Source organism: Dasypus novemcinctus, chromosome 16 (genome assembly GCF_030445035.2).
Source record: "Dasypus novemcinctus isolate mDasNov1 chromosome 16, mDasNov1.1.hap2, whole genome shotgun sequence".
Taxonomy (NCBI): Eukaryota; Metazoa; Chordata; class Mammalia; order Cingulata; family Dasypodidae; genus Dasypus; species Dasypus novemcinctus.
This window is the reverse complement of record NC_080688.1, coordinates 62,384,341-62,406,505: the sequence shown is the minus strand read 5'-3', so window position 1 is coordinate 62,406,505 and position 22,165 is coordinate 62,384,341. Positions and strand designations below refer to the sequence as shown.

The window sequence follows — 22,165 nt, the reverse complement described above, 5'->3', positions numbered from 1 at the left end:
GCTTGCATTCTGAACCATTAAATAATATTAGCTGCCTAAGGGTGACAATGTGTCATTCTTTTAAAACGTAATTGTTGTGGCAGAAACTGAAAGACAGATCAGATTCTGTGGTGATTTTATCAGCTATTTAAAAGAATTTTTTCTTGGAGGAAAAAAAACAAACCAGTGAGGAGGAGCTAGGAACACCCAGCACATGAATAACAGAAGCAGATATCTATCAATTCATTATAGTACAGAATAAACATTGGAGACACTATTCTTGCCCTCACTTGTTAATTTCTCTTTGCTGTTAAGACAACTACACCACACTAAAAGACTATTTTGATTTTCACAAACATCAAAATACTCATTTCAAATAAAATTTACATATGGAAACACTTCCAATTTAAGATTTAGTCATTAATGTAAGTACATTTCATGCTTATAGCATTCAAGATTATCCAGTCAAACTCCATATTCTCCCATATGCCAAACTGTTGCAAGTCTTAAAACATAAATTTATAACAATGACTTACTAGTAGTTTTCTGCAGTCATTAAAAGCATCTCTCTTTAAATATAAATTTAATACAATTAGTCAGTAACTATTCAGTCTGTGGTTAATCCAGGTGCTGTTTCTCTTTCCAATTAAACTCTTGAAAATTTTGCTTCTCATTATAATTACAAGGCAAAAAAAATAAAAGGCCGAGCAATCCACTGGTTGATTTTTATTTAAAAAATAGAATAGAGGAAATTATCTGTAATTTTTGCAATATTTTTTTGTAAATCTTGTAAATTGCCATAATTTAGGTTCTGTGGCTTTCGAAAGAAAATTAGCTCCATTTTAGGTCAGGGGTCAGTAAAACTATGGCCAGCATGCCAAATCTAGCCCACCACCTATTTTTGTAATTACACTGGAACACAGTCACACTCACTCATTTGTGAATTATCTATGTCTGCTTTCACGCTACAACAGTAAGTTGAGTGGTGATGACAAAGGTCATTTGGCCTACAAGCTCTAAAATATTTATTTTCTGGCCCTGTACAAAAGTTTGCACCTCCTGTTCTAGGCCATTTGCCATTTCACCAGTACAATTTACTAAAATTTCCCTTTACCTAAGATCTATGCCGTAGTACATACATATTTATAAACCATATTTACATTTTAAAGGTAGTAAATACATTTCCCCTTCCATATTTTGAGAACAGCAACTCATCCATTTTATGCTAGAAATGGGTTTATATACTCTCACTGACCTCCTAGCCTATAAATAGATTCTAACTTTTCAAACATCAAAATATGATGGATCTGTGCAGCCACATATTTCTGAATCAGTGAGGTTTTTCCCTTTTACACCCTTGAGGTTTCTCCACTATTAACGACAAATGTTTAATTCTATGAATTAGTTTTCTTTTCAGTCAGATATGCTCTGAATCAAGAAAACCAAATGAATCACAAAAACAAAATAGAGCAAAACAAAATCCCTTACAAACTTTATCCATAAAATCCCTCTTTCAAACTTGATAACTAGAAGCACAGTATTTTATAACTATACAAGGTAATTACATGATTTACCACTCTCATTTTACAGATGAGAAATTTGTATCCTAGTTAGGTGGAACCAGAACAGACTACAGATGTTGAGGGAACAACGAACACACAGGATGAGACTGGCAGCATCACAGGAAGAATGGATTTTAGGCAGCAAACACACAGGTTAAAGTCCTACCTACTACGTCTTAACTGTATGATTCTGGGAAATCATGTTACTCCTCAGTTTATTCCCAGGGTTAGGGTGATGGTTAAAGAAGATTCAACAAAGAACACAAGATTGCAAATACTGGCCCAAAGGCCCACCTTTCCTCTATAATTAGTACCTTCATTACTAGTTAGCTTACCTTTGCACGTATATTCAGCTTTACAAAGCCTGCATGCAAGATTTGAGGAAACAACACTATCTGGGCTAGGGCCTTAAAATGATCACAGATGAACCCAATTTAAGTAAATGTTTTGCTGGGATTAATAGCTAAGTGAGGTTACCACAAATATGGCTGTTGTATTTTTATTTTTGTTTCAGGTGAAATGTTAGCTTAGATGTATTCATATGAAAACTGTTCAAACCCAAATGGATTATTTCATATTTAGCATCATCCTTAACTAAAGAGCCCTTCCACTAACACACATTATCAGTCTCCCATTGTGAAGTCTAATTAGATCAAGGAAACAGGAATTCCTCTTGTATTCCAAAGACACCTGGAAATGTGACTCTGCACCCCCCATTGCTAAATCTTAGGCCTAAGACTGTATAGTTAATACAGGGTTTGCTCCTTCAATCCCATTTCTACAGCTATAGTAAGGATTGAGTTTGCAATAACACCTAGAGAAAATTCCTTCTCTTCTCCCTGCTACCCACCCCCAACCACTTCTGTCCCAACCTGGGGAGGAAAATTCTGTCTTATTGCTTCCAAAGGACCCCTGCCATCAATGGCCTAGGCCCAGTGCTACCATCCACAATATCAAGAAGAAGGGGGAGGAGTAGAAATCACACTCAGGATCAATTCAGGTAGTGAGACTCAAAAAATATTACATCTGAAAGAAGAGTTCTTAGCAATTACCTACTCAAAGGCTGAAAGAAGGGGGAGTGTGAGGGACAGTAGGAAAGGGGGATGGGGATAAGAGACTGAGGGAAAGAGACAGATCTCAAGAATTACATTCTTGGTAAAACCTATCCACAAAAAAAACCACAAAAAAACCAACAACACATTTTCATCATAGAGCAGAATATTTACCAAGATGAAAATTTATATTTGCAAATGAGAAGATAGTTATGAGATCACTTGTGCTGTATTTGTATTACTAATAATCAAGAAAAATGGAAAAATACACACAGAATAATTTGAAAACTAGAAACAGTCATTTTGAAAACAGCTCATGGAAAAGATGATTACTTCACCGACTAGAAAAGACAAAAATCTATATAGAGAAATGCCACTTCCAGAAAAAGTCTTAAATACCAAAAACTGCAAGTGTGTTTTCTTCAGAATAACAGCATAAAGCTAGTGAGCAAAAAAGAAAAATGTTAAGAAGATAGGGCTATTTTAAATGAAAAGAAAGTACAACAATATGCACTGAGATTTTATGTTTAGGAGTTAACCCATTTAAAAACTAAAACTGAATCAGTCTATTTTCCACTTTTTCCATTATACTCATCTCAATTATTAAAAATGTTCACTTTTTAAAGTTTCCAAAGGAGAATAAAGTTTTAAGGATTACATTTGCCCTTATATCCTACTGGTAAATGACAGATCATTTATTCCACCCAGAAAAGTTATCTAAGATATGGAAGAGTTCATTTATAATTTTGAAAGTATCAAAGAAGAGGTGCAAGCAAAGATTTAGTAATTCAAAAGCTGATCAACAGTAAGGAAACAATTTAATTAAACCCTTCACTACCAACTACAGTGTTGGGAAAGTTTTGAATAGTGAGACTATTCAAAACATGACTCAGGTACTTTATCTGGATATTTAAAGAAACTGATAATAGAAAAACAGGGCACTTGAAGAGGTTACCGTATTTCAATATCTCTTTATTTCAGAGTCAAATCCATGACCTACTGCTTTGAGGACTCAGAACTACAGTGAACACAACTAAAATACCTGTACTATATTACATACACCCAGAAAGAGCAAAAAAGCATCAGATATGATTTTACCCACACCTTCATGTCCATGAACCTTGTTAAAAAATTCACTGATTCCAGTGGCTAAAAAGAGCAGTCTAGGGATATAAACGTCAATTGAAAGAAAACTAGAGAATAATGTAGGGACTGAGTAACATAGTGAACCCAGAGGTGGATGAGGATTGTGGTTTAATAGGACAAATAAAAGAACATTCTTCTATGATCTAGAATAAACATATATCACTATTACAAGGCAGTAAGACTATGGAGAACCATGGGAAAAATACAATTAATGTTAACTTACAGATTATCGTTAACAGCAATACTGTAATATTCCTGCATCAATATCAAAAAAGCTACTGTGTTAATAATGGGGGAGGGTATGGAAAAAATATACCAAAGGAACACTATAGATCATAGTCAGTGTTAATAGTTTGATCATGTTCTCTCAAAATGTTACAAATGTTCCACAACAATGTAATATATTGATGGAGGAGTGTTGTATGGGAATTCTGCACATTGTGCATGATTGCTTTTAAGTTCGCAACTTCTCTAATAAAAAATATATATAAAAGAAAAAAATTCACTGATTCCAGCCTTTTGATTATTCCTGGAAGTAGTGTAAATTTTGCTGTTTTTCAAATATTCCTCAATTTTGAATAGGATACCTTAGTAAGGCATTTAATTTAAAGGAAAGAATCTTGACCTTTTAACACTGGTGCTTAGCCATTTCCTTTCTCAATATATCAATTACAAATTTTTAAAAATTATTCTAGAAACATAATCTAAAATATTATCAGTAGTTACTCTAAATTACAAACTAACTGTCCATGTCATTACAGAAATGCAGGTTTCTTCACTCTTAACACCTAATGTGAATGAAATGATAGGAAACCACAAGTATAACATTGCTCTTAACAGAGTAACAAGAAACATTTCTTTTTTAAAATTTTTATTTAATCTAATTACACTTCAAAAGTACAGTTAAGATACAAAGAAAATGCAATAAAATAAAACACAGTAAGCTGATAACATTTTTCCCAACTCTTAAAGCTATAAGACTTAGTTACCAAAGAATACACTTCTTTGTGGGTTATTCCTTCATTTCTTAGGATGTCTTCCATTTTATGCTGCGGGAATTTAATTTAATATGAAAATATCTACACAATACTATTAGACTAACAGTTTGGTTCCAACCCTGCTAACTTTCTTGAACTTCAGGAGAATAAAAAAATAGAAATCAAGAAAGATAGGTTTCTTATCTGTACTACGACAGCATATATACAATACCATTTTGGGATGCGGATTTTTGAGAATTTTTCTTTGAGAAAAATTTTTGTAGAAAAAATTGATAATAAATTAAATATATAAATTTAACAATTTTGCTAGAAATTACTTTGATACTGTATTTTTAAATACATGGCATTACATAAAATCTTTTTCACTGTGACCTCTCTATACTATTTAAATAATAGAAAAAGAAAAAGGAAACTCAATAAGCGAAATGAATGTAATAGGAAAATTACTTTAGAAGGTTCCCTTCTATAGTTGCTCATAATTTGCTATTCTACACACATAATGGCACAAAGCCCTGTTTACCATCTTTCCTACAACTTATGTAAGTGTCCCATTAGACTAACTGGACTATATTAAAAATGGGAATAACTAATATCAATAGGGTCCACTGTATGTTCAAAAAAAGGATTCACCGTGGCATTTTTTCATTAACAAGTAGACTTAATATATTTTAAATTATTTCACTTATAATATTCTGACTTTCACTTTTAAGTAATAAACCTTATATATTGAGATATACCTATACCCAGACACTGTTAAATCTACTTAATAAGGGATGACAAAAGCAATGAAGCAAAATAAATTAGTTTTTGTACCTTATTTTAGTCAGTCTGAGAATGAGACCAAAAAAAAAAGTCCAAAACCTTTACTTAAAACTTTATATAGAAAGAAAAACTTTTCTCCAGTCTAATCACCTCAACTAAGCTTTCTATGTAAGCAACTTTTTATTATATACACTCAGAAAGCAGTGAATGGATATTATATGAATTATGAGTCCATAAGAACCCTTGTAGACTACTGCATAGTTATGTCGCCAGCAACTTCAAAAATAACATTAATAAAATTCAAAATTAATCATTTCATAATTCCTAAAGGCGAGTATGCATGTATGCTCAGAAACACACACCACTATTCCCTGAGATTGGCTAGGATCACTCTTCTGAACTGATAATAAAACAACAGTAACAAAAAACAGGTAAATTCTTCTCTTGAAACACCCAAATGAAAGAATCCTTTACATTTCTTCTTATTTAAAAAACCTGACACAAAATTGTAAATCTTTAGATTTTAATTTCATTGTTTTCTTCTAAATTAATTTTTTACTCGAGTTTTTAAAGTTACACTCAATTTTTGTAATGCATACAAAGAATGCATCAACATGATAAGACAGTTATTATTATATGATAAGTGACTGAGATAACCAGATCATTCTGATTTGCTGGTTAAATTCTCTTTAAGATGATTAGGTAATGTCCTAGAACACTGAACTACAACAAACATGGCAGAAAGTAGTCTGTAGACAGATAAATAAAAAAACACATGCACTGTTGGGGTAACACTTTCTTTAAATGCCAAAAACTAAAAAGAAACATTACATGGAAATATCAACATATTTTAAAAGTAGTCAAAAAGTTATGAATGAATTTGTGACCCAACATTTCCCTAGTTTTTTATAATGCACAGAAATTTTTTAAATGGATTAATATTAAGTCTGCAGCTTAGTCCTGTTAATTCTCTATTCCATGAAAACAAGCTATTAAATGAAAATAATTATATTCCACATATACATATTAAAGAGGCAAAAATATGGGGTTTTATTCTAAAATTAAAAGAATTTCAGCCATGTCTGGATTAATGTTATAGGTTGAAGTTTCTTTTCAGCACTAGCCCTTTACAGTCTACCAAAAAAAAAAAAAAAAAACACCCAAGCAGGATACACTCCTTACCTTTCCTTCAAATTCTAGGAAATTAAAGAGAAATTAGGGGACTACCATCAGGCATTTAAAACAACAGCTACATAAAAATACCACCACATAATCCAAAAATAATTCCCACTTAATTGCACTTGTAATTTTAGGAATACAGAGTTCACATTCAAAGAGGAATCAGTAATCCCCAACAGTAGTGTCACGTAAACAAAGTATTAAAACTAATTCGAATACTTGGTAATTCTTTAAATGTCCATAATACCAATAGAAAAAAAAAATCACTGAAAGATGAATTTTTTTAAATTGTGCAATCTGGAAAAGGTACAATCATTTTAAAGTACAACACATATATATAAAAACCTAGTAAGACACCATTAAATTACCTTCAAGTCACTGTGCATGACTGACTATCAGGAGAATTTTTTGTATGTATGTTTCTGCTACAAAATTATTCTTAAAGTTCAACTCTCCAAACCACAGAATTTCACATTTTTCTAGAGGGTAAATTTTAATATTTTGGCATATGTTCTATGAAATAAATTAATGCAGCCTGCTGTTCCTTCTCTTTCTACCAAAACCTCTCTCTTCATATCTTTACTAAATGTTTTGTAGAAAAGGCTTCCCAAAATTATTGGTGCTTAACCTTCAAATATCCAAAATGCTTTCCATATCTTGACTATTGATTATTAAAGTCTATCTTTAAACAATTCCATTCCGTTGAAATTTTTTCATTTTATTTAATGGAAAAAATTCTATGACTATTCTGCAATTATTAGCTCAGTTATCCATTAACATTTCAGAATAAGCTTTTATATACACGTAAAATATGAGATAATGAAACAAAAAATGAACCTGTTAAATGGTCCAAGCAGTTCAAATGTACATAGAGTAGACATATGATCATGCTGAAATTAAATTAATATTTTCTTATATAAATATCCATATCTAGTAAAATCCAATATGTCAGGAAGTTGAAGACAGAGCAAACTCTTCTGAAAACAACTCAACTTCAAGTAAAGATTGCATATTAGTTAAAATCCTGTCAACCCCAAACCAATACACTCTTCACACTGGTATAAAACTTAGTTTTAAAAAAATATTAGGAATATGTGTTCATCAATTACATATATATATATATATTAGGGGAGTGGATGTAGCGCAAGTGGTTGAACGCCTGCTTTCCATGTACAAGGTCCCGGGTTCAATCTCCAATACTTCCTAAAAACAAACAAATGAAAAAAAAAACAACTCTCACTGGGAAGCAGATATAGCTCAGTGGCTGAGCGCCTGCTTCCCATGAACGAGGCCCTGGGTTCAATCCCCAGTACCTCAAAAAAAAAAAAAATTTAGCTAAAGTAGTTTACATATGTTTTATTATAATTTCTGATAAAACTTATGAATTATAATAAACTTCCATATATATCAAGGCGAAAACTCATACTAATGTTCTGTAAGGGTTTAATACGTGTTAAGAAATGTATTCCAACTTACTTGGTGCTCAGACCTTACCCCTATTAGTTAAACATTAAGTTCAGGAAATCTGCTAGTCACTACACAATAGAAGAGGCCACTAGTCTGTTGCATCAATTCATACATATATTCTCAAATGAAAACTGAGCACATTAACTACTCTTCTCGAAAGTTAACTCCCAATTCTCATACATCAAATTCTGGAAAGAAACAAATCACATAATTATTTATGAATTGAAAAACTAGAAAAGGAACAAAATTTGGCTCACTCAACTACAGTTAATTTAAAGGTTGCAAACATTTGGATGCAGAATTAAAAAGAATAACTGGTAACAGTTTTACTGATTAAATTTAATGACAATACAATAAAGATCTTGATGGTTTATATACGAAATTTCAAATATACTACCTAACCATTCCTCTAACAAAACACAGAACAATATTTTTTCCAAAATTGCAATTTAATATATAATAAAATATAATCAACATTTTTTTCATATTGATATTAGGTTACAAACTTGACAGTAAAGACTAAGGAGCTTTTCTACTAAGTAAATTCAGTAGAACGTACAACTTACACATACACACAGTGCTAACACAAAGTTACATATTCCTATTGACAATTTTCATCCTAATTTAGCATTTACTCAAAATTTTCCTACCAATTCTGAAAAGATAAAATGAGTATTTCCCAATCCTAGGCTGCACATAAAAACATCTATTATGTTGCAAAACTTTTAATCCAGTGATTTTTCTTCCCTTTGACACATTCCATAGGTGCTTTAACATGCTTAATGGCCATTTAATTTTCAGTTTGGAGACTAAAAACAAAACTTTAAGAGAAGCAGATGTGGCTCAAACTATTGGGATCCCATCTACCATATGGGAGGGTCCCAGGTTTGGTTCCCGGGGCCTCCTGGTTAAGGTGAGCTGGCCCAGGCAGAGAGCTGGAGCAACAAGATGACGCAACCAAAAAAAAAAATTTTTTTTTAAATAGGTAGTACATTGACTAACTATGTCAATAGTTATTTAAAAACCCATTCAATACATACATATGATTGAATGACCATTTCATCTGTACCCTCTAGAGGTACTCTTCACATCAGGGTACCAGATCATCCCACTGGATGATGTCTGCCAGGATACTGTGTTAGGCATTGAGCTTTTAAGTTAAAGCTCAAGATAAAAATTCATATGTGTAGCAATAAAAATTACTATTTTTCTCAATCATGAAATCAAATTTCTGTCTCATCTGCTTTCCTTACAGTATCTTGCATAGTAGGTACAAAGCAAATACTTGTTCAAAATGTTAATGCACTCTTCCTGCAAACGTTATTTCATATTATTTGTTAAACAACAAACTATTTCATTAAATGCATATAGAAGAACGATATTAAAATGTCCAAGTAATGTGTTCATTCATGATCGTCAAAGTGGAATTGATTATGTGATCCTGCAAATTAGGATCAAAAGGGAATGAATAGTGTTTTAGAGAATAAATGCTATAAGAAGGAGTTAATTATTTACCTATTTGGGTTTACTAAGATACCCTATTTTAAATTTATTTGTACTTTTTTGGCATGAAAAAAGCATAAATATGAGGATCATAGCTATTATTGTATAAAAATAGTCCTATGTTCCAACAATATCTAACAAAAACTAAACTAAAATTTATCAAACTCTGATGTTTTATGTTTTGAGTACCTAATTTTTAAAATAAACTGTTTACCATTATAGTTTTTAAAACATCATCAAAAAAACTTACAATGGGCAAAAGCATATTCTTTCTTACACAACCAGAAAAGGAAAGTAGTTAAAATTTTGTGACTGACTGGAAGGCTGTTCTGTAATAGTTCCACTTTTGGACAAGTTAATCGGAAAACTTATTATAATAAATCTTTAGGAATTCTAATGTACTGTCAGCATTTCAACACATCACAGAAGATCCAAAGGCCTGCAGGGCAGTACTTGGGTATTGGGCATCTGTATTTAGTCATCTGATTGGGTGATGGGGGCATTCTTTGGTCAACTAGTTGAATTTTAAGTTCCCTGGATTCCAACAGTTGCTTGTTCTCACCACCAGCGTCAAGAAGAGTTAACTTTTACATCTACACATGAAACTTCTTGTCTGTCTTGCATCTCAGAAAAACAGTACATGGCTTCTTCAAGGACACTGCCTATGCAATTTCTACCACACAGCATCCCTGCCAAATAATCCCACATTTCCCTAGGTGCTGGCTTCTTCAGACCTCCCTGCACAACTGAAGCCAGCTTTAAAAAGAGAGTCATTTAATAAGACATCAATTCAAAAAACTGTATTTTTATTGACATGCTTATTCACAAAATGGCATACACTTTGCTAAGAAGAGCCAGAAAGATACAGCATTGGTAGGCAGTCTTTAAATTCATTAATCAAACAAAAAGTAATTCCAAGAAAAATAATAAAAAAACTAACATATCTGCCAGGGAATGGGTATTGTGCCACTTTATTTTATAACAGTGGTTTTCAACCTTTGCTGAATATAGGAACCACCTGGAGTGTTTTAACCAATACCAGACCACCCAGGTTGCTTACCAGGAATTATGATTCAACAGGGTAGCTCCAAGGTATTTGAGTTTTTGTTTTGTTTTCCCCAAAGTTTTGTAGATTATTTTAATGTGCATCCCTGGGTGAGAACCACTGTATCCTTAAACATTTTAAATGCTTGACTTTTAAAGTAAGTTGTTTTGGCAAATGATCCATAATAAATCATTATTAAATAATTTCCAGTTAAATTGATTCTTATCAAATCTCACTTTCATGTAAAAAAAAAAATCCTATGAAAGACTACACTAAAAATTCACAAAATCCATTATAATTCACGGTCCACTTTTTACAAATCCTGGTCTATTAAATGTATGGCTTTTTGTGTAATTTATCTATCTTTAAAAAAAAAAAAGCAAGGCACAAAAAAAGTTTTGTGATTAAGTTTGGGAAATGCTATATATATGATAGCCAACCTCTCTGGAGAGCACATTAATGCCTCTGAGGAGTCCTGCTATAAAGAAACCTGTTTCTGCATAATCTAGTATTGTCCAAACTCATAAACATGTATAAAGCTATTAATATACAGTAGAATAGTTGGTTTCATAGGATTCCAGTTTAAGATATGGTCCTCCACATATACTTTTTTATATATAGCTTTTTTTTTTTAAAGATACTTAGATCACACAAAAAGTTACATTAAAAAGTATAAGAGGTTCCCATATACCCCATTCCCCACACCCCCTACTCCTCCCATACACTGGTGTGGTACATTCATTGCATTTGATGAACACATTTTGGAGCACGGCTACACAGCATGGATTATAGTTTATGTTGTAGTTTATACCATCTCCCAATCCATTCAGTGGGTGATGGCAGGATATATAATGTCCTGCATCTGTCCCTGCAAAATGATTCAGGACAACTCCAAGTCCCCAAAATGCCCCCAGATTACACCTCTTTTTCCCTCTCCCTGCCTTCAGCAACTCCAGTGGCCACTGTCTCCACATCAGTGATATAATTTCTTCCACTGCTAGAGTCACAATAATTCAATAGTAGAATACCAGTAAGTTTACTCTAATCCATATTTTATTCCTCCATCCTAAGGATCCTGGGATGGCGATGCCCACTCTAACTCTAAATTGAGAGGGGGCTTAGATCCCACATGGCTGATGGATGGGATTCTCCTGCTTGCAGTTGTAGATTCTCTCAGCTTACAAATACTATTATGCCTGAACTAAAAGCTAGATTATCTTTTGGTTTGGGTTCCATACAGTTTGGGTCTCTTAACAAAACTAATTATGTTCAATTCTTCATTCCTTCAGGGACCTATTAAAAATGTGACCTCCCCAGACCACTCTTGACTACCCCATCTAAAATAGCTTTTCTACCCCACTTCTGGTCAATCCATATGTCTTTCTTATATTCTGCTTTATTATTCATAGCATATATACATACCTGATATCATATAATAAATTAATTTACTGTCTGTCTCCTCAAGGAGACAGGGACTTTTCATTCACTGTTGTGTTCTCAATGGTGCATAGCAGATGCTGAAATATTTGCTAAATAAACGAATAATTGAAAGAGCCAATCAATCTTGGCCTTGTACCATCTTCCTACATGAAGAAATATAAAAACAGTCCTTTGAAATGCTCTATTATATTTACCAAAATATTTCTGAAAATACTTCTGAAAATGGCTCACTTTATCACATAGTGGCTTTTTATGAAGACGTAAAAGAAAAATTTCCCAGGTCTCACTATCAAGAAGAGCAGTGTTTCCCCTAGACAATGAGAACTATTTAATCAGTCACAGCATGTCTTTTCAGGGCCTAAGAAGCTTTGGGACAAATTTGTAGCCCAATTCTATCTACCAAGAAGAATTTCAAAAACCTCAGGAAGTCTGTTGTTATCAATCTTCCCACTGACACTTCATCAAATTCCTTTACCCTCTTACTCCATACCCAGTAATTTCTTCACATAAAAAAAACAAACAAACCTTGTTGATTTGTAAACTTCCTAAGAAATTCTTGGAATTAGAGGTGGGACAGATAAATTCATTAATTCCTTGAATTTGGCTTAAGAAAAACAGACTAATTGAAATTTAAAGAACATCAAACTTTCTTTGAGCAGTTTATCCCCATAATAAGTGCTGGGTGTAGGGCAGGAAATTAGATGGCTATTTTGAGTGATGTGCTTATTGTTTATTTCTCATAGAATCCTAAAAAAAAATGAGTATTTAAAATGTGAATTCAGAAAATGGTGTGAAAACATTTACAGTGAAATAAAAAGCAGTCTTAGAGATGACTACCAGCAATAAACACTAAGCAAGACATTTTGGGGCCTTAAAAACAGGGACCATATTCTTACCTTGAATACACATACATCTTTTTATTAACACTAAGGTACACCCTATTTTGAAAAAAAGACATATCAAAAGCAAAGCTTATGATTTTGTATATACAAAGTAAACACAAGAACTCACTTTAGGAACTAAGTTAGGAAAAGGGGACCAAAAATAACACCTTGGCATTTTAACATAAGAGATTGCTAAAAGATACCCACCAGCAAAATTTCAAAGCTTACAAATTTAAGGTAACATTATCCATTATGACATACAGAAAATCATGTTTAAACCACAAATATTTTTAAAATAATCACTCAGAACGGGTAAAAGAGTACTGATGTTAATTAATATAGAACTGTGCCATGGTTTATAATGAATAATATTTGAAAAAACTAGGCTCCACTGTTCAGAACTTGATACTTACTAACAATAATAGAACTTAATTGAACTGCATTACTAGGTTCATGATGAGTTTTGGCAGTGGGAGACTTAAACCACTGTTCAACTGAGTAGTTCTCAGCCCTGGCTGCTCAGGCATCACTTGGGGAGCTTTAAAATTGCCAAGGCCTCAGTCCTACCCCAGAGATTCTGATTAAATTCTTCGGGCATTCTGATTAACTGACCAGAGCACTGAAGTTTCAAATGCTCCCCAGGTAATTCTAAGATATAGCCAGATGGAAAACAAAGATGGAAAACAACATGGATTTTCACCTGCTTTCTTTGCATTTATTAAACTAAAAACATGTAGTTCTAGGCTGATTCCTTCAAGTCTCAGTGTTTTATTTTCAATGCATTTAGCTAGTCTTCTAATTAGCTACCAAAGTACAGCCAGATGCAAAAGGCTTAAAATGGGCACATAGCTTTTAGCCACCTAGAGAGCTACTTTATATTCAACCTAGGAAAAATGTCAAATACTGTGCTTCACAGAATTCCCTCTGTGGGTTTGGGGTCTTGTCTTCTATGTCAAGGCCCTGCCACTTAATATTAACATTTTCCCAAGCAATTAAATCCTTAATAGATAAAGATCTCCTATAAATCAATAAGAAAAACAAATATATCAGTAGGAAGGTGTGCAAAGAATATGAATATGCTATTTACAAAGAGAATACAAATGGTCACACGTGATTTTTCAACTTCACTAGTGATCTAAGAAGTACGAATTAACACTAAGATGCAGTTCTTTCATCAAATCAGTAAGATTATCTTTTCCTGAATAAATACCCAATGGTTAGAATATAATGCAATGAACACTCACGGTCCTGGATGGAATAAAGTTAATATATTTTTAAAAAACAGTTTGGGCTTATACAATATGGCCAGCAACATTAGCTAGCATTCACTCTACTCTGTAACAGGGAAGCAGTGGGCTATAAGAGATTGAACTTTATCTGCGTCTTATTTCCAACAGACTTACATTCTTCAACTTCCACTCATAAAAAAAAGCCATGAAAAATTTATAAATCCTTTTTTTAAAAGTTACTATAAAATTATGGAAAGAAAAGAAAAAATGGAGGACCCCAAACTTGTAACAACAGGAATAATCCTCAGAAAGAGGAGAAAAAGTTTAATGTAGTTGATTTTCTGTGGTTGTTGGTTATTCACTCGTCTAACAGCAATGGAAGATGCACATTTATTCAAAGGGGGAGAGAGCTGCTGAAAGTTTGGTTCTCCCAGGAGCAGCAAACCAAGGACCTGGGAATCTCTGCAACATTCCAAGATCTAAGTAGGACATACTTTTGAACGATGTGCAATGTTTTATCATTAAGTGTGACCAAAAAAAAAAAAGATTGACAAGCAAGAAGTTTATGTATTCAGTGAGAAAGCATGTTTGTTTCCAAAAGATGTTTCATTTGAAGATGTGGTTAAACCCTCTTACTGAAAGCACTGGTTACCTGTTGAAGCTTACTAATGATTACAGTGAGTTTGACTCAACTTAAAGCTTCTTTTATTCTTGTAACAACTTAATGAAGCCCTCTCAAAAGGGTACCCACACCAGAATTTCCAGAAAGAAACACCATTTCTTCATTCAATTTTCTCAAATAGAGCAGCATACTGCATGGGATGTATGAATTTTGACTTTTGGTCTTACATACTCTGATTTTCCCAGAGAGTCATATAACTAGCCCGCCATATCAAACTCTGGAAACTCTGATTAATGAGCTTGAAATCAGTTATGTATCAGTCCTACATGAAAGATGGTGTTGCTGCAAAGGATACCACCCCTGAGAGGGGAATTCATGACCTGATAACCATGTTCTGTCACTGATGCCACACTTCAATCCCTGTGGGTATTCGATCAAGAGAATGAAATCAGACGGAACTTACTGGACTGTTCATCCAGAACCAGAATTTTCTCATGTTCGTTTTAAAACAAACTTAAGTCAGACTTCCTATGATGACCTGATCAGTAAAGTTATGGAAGTCCTCAAGCCAGAAAATTTGTGACCACCTTGTTTGTAAATCAGAATTCTAAATGTTGCATAGTGCTTTCATCTCCCAGAAGATAGAAGGTTTTAAATGCCCTGATTGCCAGAGTGCTATGTTCAATGATTACAACTTTGTTTTTACCAGTTTTGCGAAGAATAGGCAACAATAGAGCTGATCACGAAAAATGAAGAAAAGCAAAAAAAGAGAGCATGCATAGAAAGTGGTAACTGCTTTCTAGATATTGATACCTGTGGCCATGCTTTTCATAACTACCACCTTATAGTTGAAAGAAGCTCTAACTGTACTGTGATCACTTTGAATTGTTGTACGTATTACTACATCAAGGAATAAGATATCTTGCACAAGTGCTCTCTTCTGTGTTTAGGTATTCTATGGCACTCTTGCTGTGAATTGAAGTGCATGCAGAAAAAATCTTTTTATTGTATGAAACTTTACAGCACTTATGAAAACAATTCAATTTTCTTTACGCATAGTATACTTGTCCAGATATCACAGAACCCACCCCTCAACCCCACCCCATAGACAAGGCTTTCATCCTCATTAGGTTTTGGCCTCAGCCTAACCATTTGGGACTTCTATTAAATTGCTGCCTTAAATGTTAGATCCAATTATCTCCAGTTTCTAGAATGTACTCTTGACTAACGTTATTGAAACCAATTTCTACTTCATACAGATGTTTTTTGCAACATGAAAAATAAAAAATGCGCAAGGAGTGCACCCCGTAAGGAGAGCTGCCCAGTGCAAAAGAAAGTGCAGCCTGACCCAAGGATGGCACTGCACACACAGAGAGCTGACACAACAAGATAACCCAACAAAAAGAAACACAGATTCCTGGTGCCACTGAGAAGGATAGAAGCAGTCACAGAAGAACACACAGCGAATGAACACAGAGAGCAGACAACTGGGAGGTAGGGGGGGAAGGGGAGAGAAATAAATAAAAAATAAAATAAATTAAAAAAAGAAAAAGAAAAAAGCAATTTGGCAATATGTATCAAGGGCCTTAATCCTAATAGCAAAAACTAAAACTAGCCCAAAGGATCAATAATAGGGAAGTTATTTTATAGTTAACTAAATTAATCAAAATTCATACATTTTTCAGACTAGTGTTTTGGTAAAATGCTCAAAATTCAATGTTAAGAGGGGAAGAGAGATAAACAGTATATAATATGATAAAATTTGTTACATATTATGGAAGGCAACATATTCAATTTTTTTTTTTTTTTAAAAAGCAGGATTATGGATAATTTTACTATCCTTCTCTACATTCTATTTTCCAAAATTTCTACAAAGGATTTACAGCTTAAGTTTTTTTAAAATTTCCAAGCAAGAATTAATTATCAAGCATGACAGTCTGGGCCTCAGAAAAACTATTGAGGTAAGAAGAACTTATCATAATGCATTTCAATGCATAAAAGTGCATTATGGTGAGTCATAGGTGCTAAGATCCTGGCATCAGTGGTACTGAGCTAGTCTATCTCAGTCACATGGATGGGGAACTCAGATAATCCTAGACAGTTGTCCTCAACAGCCTCCATGACATTTTCCAAAATAGATGAATTAGATTTTCAAAATACAAACCAGGCAAAACAAATGACTCTTACCTACCAAGGTGGGCACTATTTTTGAAACTTCAGTCTGAGGCATTTAAATGGTGGACTACTAAACCTCACTAGAGCAGGTCACTTTAGCCTAGACAACATGAAGCTACTATGAGATTTGCTCTATGCTAAATAGTTATGAAAAACATTTACCACAAGCCCACGTACACTGGTACATGTCAATTAGCCTGTTTGGAGAATTAACTTCTTGAATTGAATGACGTCTAATGTCCATTATTCATGTTAACTAAACTTGTAATTTTCAGCTGAGCATTATGTCCATTGTAACTTTGATAAGCATTTCTACTTTTGTTATTAGTGGTATCTTTTTTTTTTGAAGTGTCAAATCTTGTGACTTTAAAATAAAATACTCTATAAAACTGCAAAGAGTAAATAAAAGCACAGAAAGATAATCTATAAAGATAAATCAGACACCTGATAAGTACTGAATATTCAAGGTCACCACCACATATTTTTACATTAATATTGATTATAAAATACTATTTTTGCTCATCTCTAAACCCCCGAAATGAACAGATTGCCAGAATTATCTTGATATGATTCCTCCAAACATATTCTTTTTTTGTTTGGTATTGGGTCCCAGGATCAAACAAACCAGGAACCTTGTATGTGGGAAGTCGGTTCTTAACCACTGAGTCACAGAGGTTCCCCTCCAAACATATTCTGAAATCACCAGTATATATTTTTAAATCTTCAAGTAGAGAAAATGAAGTAGCACTGATACTAAGTAGTTAGTTTACAAACTAAAAAAGGAAAGAAAAAAGAATCTTCATAAACATCTGTTGCCCAGATGTCAACTCAATTATTAGGCATGATCATGCAGTATAAATCTGCATCATTAATTACTTGAACTCGTTAAAAGAAAATGCACTAAGTGTTCAATTAATCAGAGTAATTCCTTCAACTTTGAAGCTGCTACCAAACAAAAGCTTATAAATAAAGCATTTTCTGAATTACTAAATTAATAGTATTGCTGAAAAAGATAGCAAGAATCTGAGTTTTTACTTTTCCTTTTGGTTTCCATTCTGTGAAACAGTGAATTTGAATTATGACATCTAAGAGATTCTCTTTAGCACATTCAGTTTAAATTCACCTGAATGTCGACACAATCAAGTCAGTTCATAATTCATCCTATCTTTACAATTTATACAACTTTTCAACAACTGCCCTGCTGTAAGTTTGCGAGAGTGCTCTCCCCTCCAAATTTAAAATATGATTCTGGAAACTGAGGTATATATAATTTTTAAAACACACAATATCACCAATCTTCAGAGATAACAATATGAACAGTTTGAGTTGACTAATAATAAAGACTTCTGTGTAGCAGTTAAGGAAGGATGCCTAAGAGTTGAACTGAACTTCCTAATATTTAAACTCTATGTTGTTCCATCTTCACTGCTTTGCTTAATTCCAGGAAGGATATTCACATCCTCACTTATGTGAATGACACATCCTAAAACCACAGCACAAAGCATAGGGAGCCGTATCAGTGGTGTTGCATGTTACTGACCATTTGATTCTCTTAGAAAAGTACACATATTTTCAAAAGCCCTGAACTTACTAAAATAGCTTGAACAACAGATAGTAGTATAAATTAAATCAAATAATTAACTTTGGTATTTTAGTTAGTATACAATTCAGAAGTGACAAGAAAAAGTAGTTTTAAACTACAGTTAAAGTAGTCAATCAGTAAACAGGTTTGGAAAACATGAACAAAGCACACCTAACCAATGTAAGCCAAACAGGGAAAGACCCCATGAAGTCATTTCTCATGCCACCTCAACAATGGGGTTCTCACTTCAAAGGGAATTTTGTTCACCCATCTTCTTCTCCCTTTCCATAAAAAGAAAAATATTGGGATAGTTACATAAAAATCTGTTTATGTGGAATTAAGCACTGTATCGGATATTCATCATCATCTTGATTAATAGCTAAGCAGGACATGAGAATGAAGGAACAAACAATTTTACAGGTGTTAGTAATGCTTTCTTAAAAACATTAGCAAATATAAAACCAAAATATACCTAGAACCTGCCTTAGAACAACCCCAAAGCTGCTTCTCTCATGCATTCAACTAATGAGCTTAATTTAAATCCATCTCCAGTAATTTTAATATAAGTTTAATCACAGCTAAGCTACCAAATGAATTTAACAGATATTAAAACAGTAAAAAGCATTTCTAAAGACTGTTAAAAACTCATATCTAATATACTATATGGTTTTGACTTTTACTATTATAAGCTGATTACCTACAAAGTGCTTTACAACCAATCATTCTTGTTATTGAGTTTATATAAATTTAGTTATTTATAGATTTAACCAATATGATTTTTCTTGAAATACTCTTGTATATCAGCAATATGCTGTCTTCCAATGTAGAAACAAACCTTTCAGAAAACTAGGAAGAGAAAAACAGTCATCCATAAAGTTTGGAAAACCAAAACTTCCCCTTCTTTAATGTAGCAACGAACAACGCTGAAATGATCGACCAGATGCCATGTAGTTTATAGAATGTTCTTATTCATATTATAAGAGTCTCTTCATTAATGAGAATTCACCACTTAAAAACTGTTCGGATCTCATCTTGCTTTCACTAAGAAATCTCAAGACTGCCTTCATAGTACACATCACTAAACCTGGCAAAAGCAGATATCTCACACATGTAATAAACTGCAGACCCTCATACCAAAGGGAGTTGGAACAAGTAGATTTCTAATAAAGTATAGGGGATTAAGAAGGAAATTTTGCAAAAACATTCTTTTTGATGCAAGAGACATCCTAGAAAAATGTGCAACAACAGTAACGAGCTTATCATGCACTAAATCAGAAAAAAAAAAACCCCACAAACTACTGTTTTAGGAGGAACAGGGTTATTAGAAAACTTTAACAAAAGATATAACATGTTATTTCAGACACCATAAGTTAGAGTGCAGTGGCTGTATAATAAAACAAGGTACCTATTCCTGAGAAGAACGTATTTAGTAATAATGTTGAACAGTGAGTATCAAATAGAAGCAGTGCTAAAGAGACAATGATGGGAGTTCAGGTATTATGTTACAGAGAAAGACAATTGTGAGAAATGCCATTACTTAAAAAATAATTTTGTCCCTATCAATAACCATTCAAATATTTTTTGATGTGCTAAAGTGTACTGGTTTTTAAAATTGGACATGTCTTGTTAATAGACTGCAGTCTTTAAATTTACACAGAGCTGCAGGTCTCCTGGATTTTCTTAAGCGTCACTCATCTAACTGAGCCTGACAGATGAGAAATGCCATCAGGTGCTTTACAGTCAGTTTAAAAAACATCCTCTACCTGGTATCTCTGCAGTGATTGTCTTGCTGCTCCCTGAAACTTCTTCATCATCATCTGACGAGCTCGTGCTTGAGTCACAAGTCAGGTCACTATCGCTGGTACTACTGTCCTGCAGCAGGTTGTATTTCTTCCGTGCAGCAGCCTCACGTTTCTGCCTTAGTAGCCTGATTCTCTCCTTGTGTTTTTGGCTCCGATGACCTTTAACCTTAGCAACTCGGCCATTCTGTTTATCACTGGATTGCCGGTTTTTCTTGGCAGCCATAGTAGATGTTTCGCTTTCAGATCGGGACCGCCTAGACTTGCGCCCAATTGTGGCACCAGACACTCCTGAAGGGTCTCCTTCTACTGCTGTTTCTGCCTGGGAGGGTTCATTCTCTTCTGCAGAAGACAAAGTATCTGAATCAGCCAGATGACCACTAGAGGAAGGGGAAAGCATGCAGTGATTAGAGGAGTCACTCTCATAAACTCGGCCAGTTGTCGGCTTGTCACTCTCTGTGGATGCTAACTGAGACTCAGAAGAGTCCCTTCTCAGTTCCATCAACAAGCAAGGCATTGAAGAAAGAACTGTAGAATCTGCAACACCATCTTTCTGAACTTGAGATTCTAGTTCTACAGATCCATCTTCCTCCTTGGCTGTCTCTTGTTCAGATGTTTTTGGTGGGACTTCGGACTCAAGGAGTTCTTCGACTTTTCCCACAGGCTCCTCCATCTTCATTTCAAAATTTAGGGTTAAATCATGGAGCAGTCTACGAAATTATATCAAAGATGCCACAGGAAAGCAACCTGTACAAAAACACACAATATCAATAAAAAGAAATAACAGATTATTTAATCAACACAACATGCCTATGTTTCTCAGTAGGTGGAAAAAGTTACTATTACATAGGACTTTGAAATATATGTATTATCCACTTAAGTCATATTCAAAAGACTTATGTACTATCAAAATCCTATTGTACATAGTCACTAAAATGGCACAATAGTTATCCTCTATTACTGAATCTGGAAGCATGTAACTAAACAAGGATTTTAAACTTAATTTACAGAGTTCAAGAAAGGGATCCTCAAAAGTCTGATACAGTTAAAATGTATGTTTTGACCTTAATACAAATCAAGAATGCTTCAAAATAAACTAGGCAAGAAAACAATGAGTTAAGTGAAATCATTACTTTTATATTCAAATGCACAAAAACAGGAGATGGAAGGGAGTTACACTGGAGTCACATCAAATACATACTCACATTAATCAACTGAGGAAAAGATGGAAGACGTTGCCTTGCCAATTTGCATACAGGGCAACACTTACGGCAGTGATGGAAGGCAAACATCATTTTTCTAAATTAATATGTATTCTATATCTAACCTTTAAACACATCACTATATTCCATTTTACTATTAATGGAAACTGGCAATATATTGGGCCTTATTTTTCAAGAAGTTTTGGATCACAGAGAGGTTTAACAAAGGCAGGGGAGGAATACTGGTGTAGGATGTTATTGAAAGGGGACACATGGTTGGCAGGGAGTTCTCCAGAGCATATATCCAGGGTACATAAAAAGGTTTGGATATTTTCATAGTGGTTACAATTAAAAACAACAACTGAGGGGGTGCTGAGTTCCTAGCCAGGGAAGCTCTATCACAGTCCCTAAAGGAACAGCAACAATCCCCCAAGTGCAATGGCAAAGACCAAAAGAGAAGTTAGGTCCAACAATGAAACCTTGATAATAATGACTATGCTTGTAAGCCTGTGCACCTGAAATAAGAACAAGGCCTAGAA

The 22,165-nt window shown here is 33.8% G+C and overlaps 1 protein-coding gene across 5 annotated transcripts in view; it reads right to left on the bottom strand.

The window, feature by feature from the left end:
- Positions 1-22,165, bottom strand: part of ARK2N (arkadia (RNF111) N-terminal like PKA signaling regulator 2N) — a 109,372-nt gene that overhangs the window by 28,013 nt on the left and 59,194 nt on the right. For all 5 annotated transcript variants that reach the window (XM_004484698.4, XM_004484696.4, XM_004484697.5 and 2 more), the window contains one exon: positions 20,389-21,171. In XM_004484698.4, the coding sequence (XP_004484755.1) occupies positions 20,389-21,103 (715 nt within the window). In that variant the 5' untranslated portion in view covers positions 21,104-21,171. The remainder of the gene's footprint in view (positions 1-20,388; positions 21,172-22,165) is intronic.